We start from the raw sequence: 10,950 nt of genomic DNA, 5'->3' as shown, positions 1-10,950 counted from the left end.
CTGTGGCGACCTAAATGCCAGAACCGGACAAGAACCTGACACCCTCAGCACACAGGGGGACAAACACCTGCCTGCAGGTGACAGCATTCCCTCCCCATATGCCCCCCTAGACACAACTATGACAACATAACCAACAAAAACGGGTCACAACTCCTGCAGCTCTGTCGCACGCTGGGTATGTACATAGTCAACGGTAGGCTTCGAGGGGACTCCTATGGTAGGTACATCTATAGCTCATCTCTTGGCAGTAGTACTGTAGATTACTTTATCACTGACCTCAACCCAGAGTCTCTCAGAGCGTTAACAGTCAGCCCACTGACACCCCTATCAGATCACAGCAACATCACAGTCTACTCGAACAGAGCAATACTCAATCATGAGGCATCAAAGCCAAAGGAACTGAGTAACATTAAGAAATACTATAGATGGAAGGAAATCAGTGTGGAAATCTACCAAAAAACAATTAGGCAACAACAAATTCAATCCCTTTTAGACAATTTCCTGGGTAAAACGTTCCACTGTAATAGTGAAGCTGTAAACTTGGCAGTAGAAAATCTTAGCAGTATATTTGACCTCTCAGCTTCCCTATCAAATCTAAAAATCTCAAATAGAAAACCGAAGAAAAATGAACAACAATGACAAATGGTTTGATGAAGAATGCAAAAATCTAAGAAAGAAATTGAGAAACCTGTCCAATCAAAAACATAGAGACCCAGAAATCCTGAGCCTAAACCTTCACTATGGAGAATCACTAAAACAATACAGAAATACACTATGGAAAAAGAAGGAACAGCATGTTAGAAATCAGCTCAATGTAATTGAAGAATCCATAGACTCTAACCACTTCTGGGAAAATTGGAAAACACTAAACAAACAAGAACACGAAGAATTATCTATCCAAAATGGAGATGTGGGTAAACCACTTCTCCAATCTTTTGGCTCTATAGCAAAGAATAAAGAGCAAAAACATATACATGATCAAACACAGATCTTAGAATCAACTATTAAAGACGACCAGAACCCACTGGATTCTCCAATTACCTTGAACGAGTTACAGGACAAAATAAAAACCCTCCAACCCAAAAAGTCTTGTGGTATTGATGGTTTCGGGCCGCCTGAAATGATCGAATATACAGACAACAAATTCCAATTGGCAATACTAAAACTCTTTAACATCATCCTTAGCTCTGGCATCTTCCCCAATATTTGGAACCAAGGACTGATCACCCCAATCCACAAAAGTGGAAACAAATTTGACCACAATAACTACCGTGGAATATGTGTCAACAGTAACCTTGGGAAAATCCTCTGCATTATCATTAACAGCAGACTCATACATTTCCTCAATGAAAACAATGTACTGAGCAAATGTCAAATTTGGCTTTTTGCCAAATTACCGTACCACAGACCACGTATTCACCCTGCACACCCTAATTGACAACCAAACAAACCAAAACAAAGGCAAAGTCTTCTCATGCTTTGTTGATTTCAAAAAAGCCTTCGACTCAATTTGGCATGAGGGTCTGCTATACAAACTGATGGAAAGTGGTGTTGGGGGTAAAACATAAGACATTATAAAATCCATGTACACAAAAGTGTGCGGTTAAAATTGGCAAAAAACACACAAATTTCTTCACACAGGGTTGTGGGGTGAGACAGGGATGCAGCTTAAGCCCCACCCTCTTCAACATATATATCAACGAATTGGTGCGGACACTAGAACAGTCTGCAGCACCCAGCCTCACCCTACTAGATTCTGAAGTAAAATGTCTGCTGTTTGCTGATGATCTGGTGCTTCTGTCACCAACCAAGGAGGGCCTACAGCAGCACCTAGATCTTCTGCACAGATTCTGTCAGACCTGGGCCCTGACAGTAAATCTCAGTAAGACCAAAATAATGGTGTTCCAAAAAAGATCCAGTCGCCAGGACCGCAAATACAAATTCCATCTAGACACTGTTGCCCTAGAGCACACAAAAAACTATACATACCTTGGCCTAAACATCAGCGCCACAGGTAACTTCCACAAAGCTGTGAACGATCTGAGAGACAAGGCAAGAAGGGCATTCTATGCATCAAAAGGAATCTAAATTTCAACATACCAATTAGGATTTGGCTAAAAATACTTGAATCAGTCATAGAGCCCATTTCCCTTTATGGTTGTGAGGTCTGTGGTCCGCTCACCAACCAAGACTTCACAAAATGGGACAAACACCAAATTGAGACTCTGCACGCAGAATTCTGCAAAAAATATCCTCCGTGTACAATGTAGAACACCAAATAATGCATGCAGAGCAGAATTAGGCCGATACCCACTAATTATCAAAATCCAGAAAAGAGACGTTAAATTCTATAACCACCTAAAAGGAAGCGATCCCCAAACCTTCCATAACAAAGCCATCACCTACAGAGAGATGAACCTGGAGAAGAGTCCCCTAAGCAAGCTGGTCCTGGGGCTCTGTTCACAAACACAAACACACCCTACGGAGCCCCAGAACAGCAGCACAATTAGACCCAACCAAATCATGAGAAAACAAAAAGATAATTACTTGACACATTGGAAAGAATTAACAAAAAAAACAGAGCAAACTAGAATGCTATTTGGCCCTAAACAGAGAGTACACAGCGGCAGAATACCTGACCACTGTGACTGACCAAAAATTAAGGAAAGCTTTAACTATGTACAGACTCAGTGAGCATAGCCTTGCTATTGAGAAAGGCCGCCGTAGGCAGACATGGCTCTCAAGAGAAGACAGGCTATGTGCTTTATGCTTATTTATTTTATCTTGTGTCCTTTAACCATTTGTACATTGTTAAAACACTGTATATATATATATAATATGACATTTGTAATGTCTTTATTGTTTTGAAACTTCTGTATGTGTAATGTTTACTGTTAATTTTAATTGTTTATTTCACTTTTGTATATTATCTACCTCACTTGTTTTGGCAATGTTAACACATGTTTCCCATGCCAATAAAGCCCCTTGAATTGAGAGGGAGGGAGAGAGAGAGTGAGAGAGTGAGGGAGAGAGAGCTACCGGAGGAACACACCCACAATCACATAGACAGTCAAACACACAACAGAGATGTTGACAGATCACCCAGATTACGGTCTGCTAAGTATCCATTGGAACATCTGAGTGGTTGTATTGCCCCCGCAGAAACACACACACACACTGTGTGCCAACAGACACACACACACACACACACACACACTGTGTGCCAACCGACACACACACACATACTGTGTGCCAACAGACACACACACACTGTGTCCTCGCAGAGTAATCTCAAGAAATACTGGCTCTGCTGCTACACACAAAAATACCCTTTTCCACTCAGATTTCTCTTTCTGTACTAACCCCGAAAATATATATATATATTGTATAAAATGAAAGGTCAATGTGAAGCCAATCTTGGCATATCATTGATGGAATAGGTTCCCCACAGAACTACAAGTAGATTCCCTAGTTCTATTCTGGAATAGAATGTGATTGTATTTCATGTACTGTAGCTATGTAGATTCCCTAGTTCTATTCTGGAATAGAATGTGATTGTATTTCATGTACTGTAGCTATGTAGATTCCCTAGTTCTATTCTGGAATAGAATGTGATTGTATTTCATGTACTGTAGCTATGTAGATTCCCTAGTTCTATTCTGGAATAGAATGTGATTGTATTTCATGTACTGTAGCTATGTAGATTCCCTAGTTCTATTCTGGAATAGAATGTGATTGTATTTCATGTACTGTAGCTATGTAGATTCCCTAGTTCTATTCTAGAATAGAATGTGATTGTATTTCATGTACTGTAGCTATGTAGATTCCCTAGTTCTATTCTGGAATAGAATGTGATTGTATTTCATGTACTGTAGCTATGTAGATTCCCTAGTTCTATTCTGGAATAGAATGTGATTGTATTTCATGTACTGTAGCTATGTAGATTCCCTAGTTCTATTCTAGAATAGAATGTGATTGTATTTCATGTACTGTAGCTATGTAGATTCCCTAGTTCTATTCTGGAATAGAATGTGATTGTGTTTCATGTACTGTAGCTATGTAGATTCCCTAGTTCTATTCTGGAATAGAATGTGATTGTATTTCATGTACAGTGCCTTGCGAAAGTATTCGGCCCCCTTGAACTTTGCGACCTTTTGCCACATTTCAGGCTTCAAACATAAAGATATAAAACAGTATTTTTTTGTGAAGAATCAACAACAAGTGGGACACAATCATGAAGTGGAACGACATTTATTGGATATTTCAAACTTTTTTAACAAATCAAAAACTGAAAAATTGGGCGTGCAAAATTATTCAGCCCCTTTACTTTCAGTGCAGCAAACTCTCTCCAGAAGTTCAGTGAGGATCTCTGAATGATCCAATGTTGACCTAAATGACTAATGATGATAAATACAATCCACCTGTGTGTAATCAAGTCTCCGTATAAATGCACCTGCACTGTGATAGTCTCAGAGGTCCGTTAAAAGCGCAGAGAGCATCATGAAGAACAAGGAACACACCAGGCAGGTCCGAGATACTGTTGTGAAGAAGTTTAAAGCCGGATTTGGATACAAAAAGATTTCCCAAGCTTTAAACATCCCAAGGAGCACTGTGCAAGCGATAATATTGAAATGGAAGGAGTATCAGACCACTGCAAATCTACCAAGACCTGGCCGTCCCTCTAAACTTTCAGCTCATACAAGGAGAAGACTGATCAGAGATGCAGCCAAGAGGCCCATGATCACTCTGGATGAACTGCAGAGATCTACAGCTGAGGTGGGAGACTCTGTCCATAGGACAACAATCAGTCGTATATTGCACAAATCCGGCCTTTATGGAAGAGTGGCAAGAAGAAAGCCATTTCTTAAAGATATCCATAAAAAGTGTCGTTTAAAGTTTGCCACAAGCCACCTGGGAGACACACCAAACATGTGGAAGAAGGTGCTCTGGTCAGATGAAACCAAAATTGAACTTTTTGGCAACAATGCAAAACGTTATGTTTGGCGTAAAAGCAACACAGCTCATCACCCTGAACACACCATCCCCACTGTCAAACATGGTGGTGGCAGCATCATGGTTTGGGCCTGCTTTTCTTCAGCAGGGACAGGGAAGATGGTTAAAATTGATGGGAAGATGGATGGAGCCAAATACAGGACCATTCTGGAAGAAAACCTGATGGAGTCTGCAAAAGACCTGAGACTGGGACGGAGATTTGTCTTCCAACAAGACAATGATCCAACACATAAAGCAAAATCTACAATGGAATGGTTCAAAAATAAACATATCCAAGTGTTAGAATGGCCAAGTCAAAGTCCAGACCTGAATCCAATCGAGAATCTGTGGAAAGAACTGAAAACTGCTGTTCACAAATGCTCTCCATCCAACCTCACTGAGCTCGAGCTGTTTTGCAAGGAGGAATGGGAAAAGAATTTCAGTCTCTCGATGTGCAAAACTGATAGAGACATACCCCAAGCGACTTACAGCTGTAATCGCAGCAAAAGGTGGCGCTACAAAGTATTAACTTAAGGGGGCTGAATAATTTTGCACGCCCAATTTTTCAGTTTTTGATTTGTTAAAAAAGTTTGAAATATCCAATAAATGTCGTTCCACTTCATGATTGTGTCCCACTTGTTGTTGATTCTTCACAAAAAAATACAGTTTTATATCTTTATGTTTGAAGCCTGAAATGTGGCAAAAGGTCGCAAAGTTCAAGGGGGCCGAATACTTTCGCAAGGCACTGTACTGTAGCTATATAGATTCCTTGAACAACTTGAACATAAACACTATATAGGGTCGTAAAAGTCCCATAACAATGTGTGTGTCTATGAATCCACATACAGGTGAAGTCAGAAGTGTACATACACTTAGGTTGGAGTCATCAACTCGTTTCTCAACCACTCCACACATTTCTTGTTAACAAACTATAGTTTTGGCAAGACAGTTAGGACATCTACTTTGTGCATGACACAAGTCATTTTTCCAACAATTGTTTACAGACAGATTATTTCACTTATAATTCAGTGTATTTCAATTCCAGTGGGCCACGCAGCCGTCACACTGCTCAGGAAAGAGGAGACATTCTGTCTGAAACTGATACAAAAATATCTATATCCACAGTAAAAACAGTAAAACAAGTCCTATATCGACATAACATTTCAGGGAAGTTAGGAACCAATATACACAGGCAGTTAGGAAAGCAAAGGCTAACTTTTTCAAATAGAAATTTGCATCCTGTAGCACAAACTCCAAAAAGTTCTGGGACACTGTAAAGGCCATGGAGAACAAGAGCACCTCCTCCCAGCTGCCCACTGCACTGAGGCTAGGAAACACTGTCACCACTGATAAAATTTCAACACATATTTTTTTTGAGCTGACCTACGGCTGACCATGCTACCTAGCTACCCCTACCCAGGTCAACAGCTATTCACACCCCCCCACAGCAACCCAATCCTCCCCCATTTCTCCTTCACCCAAATCCAGATAACTGATGTTCTGAAAGAGCTGAAAAATATGAACCACTACAAATCAGCTGGGCTAGACAATCTGGACCCTCTCTTTCTAAAATGATCCAATGCAATTGTTGCAACCCCTATTACTAGATTGTTCAACCTCTCTTTCGTATCGTCTGAGATTCCCAAAGATTGGAAAGCTGCCGCGGTCATCCCCCTCTTCAAAGGGGGAGACACTCTAGACCCAAACTGTTACAGACCTACAGTTGAAGTCGAAAGTTTACATACACCTTAGCCAAATACATTTATACTCAGTTTCACAATTCATGACATTTAATCCTAGTAAAAATTCCCCGTCTTAGGTCAGGTAGGATCTCCACTTTATTTTGAAAATGTGAAATGTCAGAATAATTGTAGAGAGAATGATTTATTTCAGCTTTTATTTATTTCATCACAATCCCAGTGGGTCAGAAGTTTACATACACTCAATTAGTATTTGGTAGCATTGCCTTTAAAATGTTTACTTGGGTCAAATGTTTCGGGCAAGCTTTCACAAGCTTCCCACAATATGTTGGGTGAATTTTGTCCCATTCCTCCTGACAGAGCTAAATGTAAATGAGAACTAGTTCTCAACTGGCCTACCTGACTGACCAATAAGTCAACCACAACCGCCCACATTTATACTCTCCACACTCTAACTGACCAACAAGTCAACCACAAGAAAGGCTAAATCTACTAAATCTACTCATAAAATAAATTTTAAAAATTAAAAAATATATATACACATTTTTTGTTAAATAAATACAAATAAAAATTGGCATCAAACAAACAAACTTCTTCTCTCATCACATATCTCACAGGCAAAGCAGGTATCCATACGGTAGTGTCTATAATGTAACGTCATCAACAGAGCAGATATGTACACTGAGTGTACAAAACATTAGGAACACCTTCCTAATATTGAGTTGCATCCGGTTGTCCTCAGAAGAGCCTCAATATGTTGGGGCGTGGACCTTGTAGAAGGTGTAAAAAGCATTCCACAGGGATGCTGGCCCATGTTGTCAAGTTGCCTGGATGTCTTTTTGGGTGGTGGACCATTCTTGATACACACGGGAAACTGTTGAGTTTGGAAAACCCAGCAGCATTGCAGTTCTTGACCAGTGTGCCTGGCACCTACCACCATACTCTGATCAACGGCACTTACATATTTTGTCTTTGCCTTCACACTCTGGATGATCCATATCTTATGTGTCTGTCTCAGCCTCCAGTATTTACACTTCAGCAGGGACAGGGAAGATGGTCAAAAATAAACATATCCAGGTGTTAGAATGGCCAAGTCAAAGTCCAGACCTGAATCCAATCGAGAATCTGTGGAAAGAACTGAAAACTGCTGTTCACAAATGCTCTCCATCCAACCTCACTGAGCTCCAGCTGTTTTGCAAGGAGGAATGGGAAAAAATGTCAGTCTCTCGATGTGCAAAACTGATAGAGACATACCCCAAGCGACTTACAGCTGTAATCGCAGCAAAAGGTGGCGCTACAAAGTATTAACTTAAGGGGGCTGAATAATATTGCACGCCCAGTTTTTCAGTTTTTGATTTGTTAAAAAAGTTTGAAATATCCAATAAATGTCGTTCCACTTCATAATTGTGTCCCACTTGTTGTTGATTCTTCACAAAAAATACAGTTTTATATCTTTATGTTTGAAGCCTGAAATGTGGCAAAAGGTCACAAGCATTTCGCTACACTCGCATTAACATCTGCTAACCATGTGTATGTGACAAATAAAATTTTATTTGATTTGATTTGAGGTCGCAAAGTTCAAGGGGGCCGAATACTTTCGCAAGGCACTGTATGCTGCAGTATTTCTCCTGTCTTATCTATAGCCTGATTCCTCTCTAGGTTTCTTCCTAGGTTTTGGCCTTTCTAGGGAGTTTTTACCTGGTCAGTTTATGTCATGGAAAGAGCAGGTGTCCCTAATTCACATTTTATAAAGTAATAAATAAATAAATGTTTTTTTCAACATTTTTTTTTGTACACATTTTCAAACTGTCCATTTATATTTTCCAACGGGGCTACACATTTGGGTGATGTTTTTCTCGCCTGAATGACCTGAATCTAGGATTACAGGGGCTTTCCGCAACTATATTCAATTTGCGGGACAAAATTGAGGCTATGATTAAGTTGGTTATTAAGCTATGAGAAGCTATAAGAAGTTGGAGCTCTTCTCTGTCTGCATTAACAAGGACAACACACAGGTCTTTCCATCATTGTATGATTTTTTTGTGTGCAAAGGAACTCAAGCTTACGGACAATGTAAAATGTTATAATGCGAACCCAACTGAGTTGGGTGCGCAATTACGCAGGTACGTTCCCGAAACCGATGACACAAACAACTGGATTCGTTATCCCTTTCATGCCCTGCCTCCAGTTCACATACCAATATCTGAACAAGAGAGCCTCGTTGAAATTGCAACAAGCGGATTTGTGAAAAATGAATTTAATCAGAAGCCACTTCCAGATTTCTGGATTGGGCTGCGCTCAGTATCCTACCTTGGCTAAACGCGCTTTTAAGACACTGATGCCCTTTGCAACCACGTACCTATGTGAGAGTGGATTTTCAGCCCTCACTAGCATGAAAACTAAATACAGGCACAGACTGTGTTTGGAAAATGATTTAAGACTGAGACTCTTTCCGATACAACCCAACATTGCAGAGTTATGTGCATCCTTTCAAGCACACCCTTCTCATTAACCTGTGGTGAGTTATTCACAATTTTCGATGAAAATTAAGGTTTTACATGTAAGATGGTTAAATAGAGAGCAAAAGTATTGATTATTATTATGTTTTGTGCCCGGGTCCTATAACAGCTCTTTGTCACTTCGCACGAGGCGGGTTATGACAAAAACTCACACTCATTCTTATGTTTAATAAATGTATCGTATAGTGTGTGTGTGGCAGGTTTACAATGATGGCAAAAAAACAACATTTGAGAGTGCGCTGCCCCTGGTGCTAGAGGGGGTACGCAGCTGGAGGTTGAATGTTTGAAGGGGTACGGGACTATAAAAAGTTTGGGAACCACTGACCTGTGGTAATACGATTAGACACATCCGCCATACATTTTGCAAAACGGAAACCTACTTGAAGCTAAACTCTAGTGGCCAATTTCCCGATGTCCTCTGACATCGATTGATTTATTTTATTTAACTCGGCAAGTCTAAGAACTACTCCCTACAATGACGGTGTACCGGGGAACAGTGAGTTAACGGCCTTGTTCAGGGGCAGAACGACAGATTTTTACCTTAGCAGTTCGGGATTCGATCCAGCAACCTTTCGGTAACTGACCCAACGCTCTAACCACTAGATTACCTGCCGCCCCGGACGTCGACTTGTATCACGAGTGACCTGACTGTAAATTCCATGTTAACATATTTCTTAATAATTCACTAGGTATTGTATAATCTCCTTTTCAGCCGAGAACAGCTAGTGAACACTAGGTTACAGGCACTGAACATTAAACTACAGGAGACTACATGGCGGCTAGAAGGAACATGCCTTCTGTAGAGACTAATTGTTCAATTGTGCAGACAGGCAGTTCTAGCCTAAGAATAGGCACACCACGACAATAATAGTTATACGAGCTCTTACCATAGGTGTCTTCATTTTTCAGCACCGTGTCGTCTTATTTCCCACTGTCTGCACGTGTAGCTCCACTTTTCCTCATGGTATAAATCAGGTTAATATATACCGGCGGAATAATATCTTTTCCCCTCCTCGCATCCCACCACCGTCACCCCGTCATTATCGGTATGGTGTTGTGTTGTGGATGACTCTTCTTGTGTTTCCAGCAGATCCTGTGTGTGTCAGTCACATCACCTTCTGCCTGTATAGAAATGGACTGAAAGCCAAGTGCCGCGATTCATAGCTGACGGGACAGATGTTGCCTGTTGGGAGTACTGCGTGGTCTTAAAGTTGACTCTGTTCAGGTCTGAAGTAGAAAGCAAGCATCAAAATGTATCTGTAATCAATAGAGATGCTGGAATACAGTGCAGAGCCACCGTAACCACAGTAACCACACAGACATATTTCCGTTTATTTTGATCCGTCAAAAGGTGCTGTCCACGATATTGGTGCTAAATCCGCGGCCGATCTGCGCTAACCACTGGGCTGACTGTGGTTCTGAACCACTCCACTGGGCTGTCTGTGGTTCTGAACCACTCCACTGGGCTGTCTGTGGTTCTGAACCACTCCACTGGGCTGTCTGTGGTTCTGAACCACTCCACAGGGCTGACTGTGGTTCTGAACCACTCCACTGGGCTGACTGTGGTTCTGAACCACTGGGCTGTCTGTGATTCTGAACCACTGGGCTGTCTGTGGTTCTGAACCATTCCACTGGGCTGTCTGTGGTTCTGAACCACTGGGCTGTCTGTGATTCTGAACCACTGGGCTGTCTGTGGTTCTGAACCATTCCACTGGGCTGTCTGTGGTTCTGAACCACTC

General features: G+C 41.1%; 1 protein-coding gene across 1 annotated transcript in view; it reads right to left on the bottom strand.

The window, feature by feature from the left end:
• LOC112240511 (alpha-N-acetylgalactosaminide alpha-2,6-sialyltransferase 5-like) overlaps positions 1 to 10,330 on the bottom strand; it is a 125,392-nt gene extending 115,062 nt beyond the window's left edge. Inside the window, exon 1 of the mRNA XM_042307879.1 lies at positions 10,099 to 10,330. Coding sequence (XP_042163813.1) covers positions 10,099 to 10,113 — 15 coding nt within the window. The 5' untranslated portion in view covers positions 10,114 to 10,330. The remainder of the gene's footprint in view (positions 1 to 10,098) is intronic.
• Between the last annotated feature and the right edge of the window lie 620 nt (positions 10,331 to 10,950).

This window comes from Oncorhynchus tshawytscha, linkage group LG28 (genome assembly GCF_018296145.1).
Source record: "Oncorhynchus tshawytscha isolate Ot180627B linkage group LG28, Otsh_v2.0, whole genome shotgun sequence".
Lineage (NCBI taxonomy): Eukaryota > Metazoa > Chordata > Actinopteri > Salmoniformes > Salmonidae > Oncorhynchus > Oncorhynchus tshawytscha.
The sequence above is the reverse complement of the archived record's forward strand: the minus strand, read 5'-3'. Positions and strand labels throughout refer to the sequence as shown.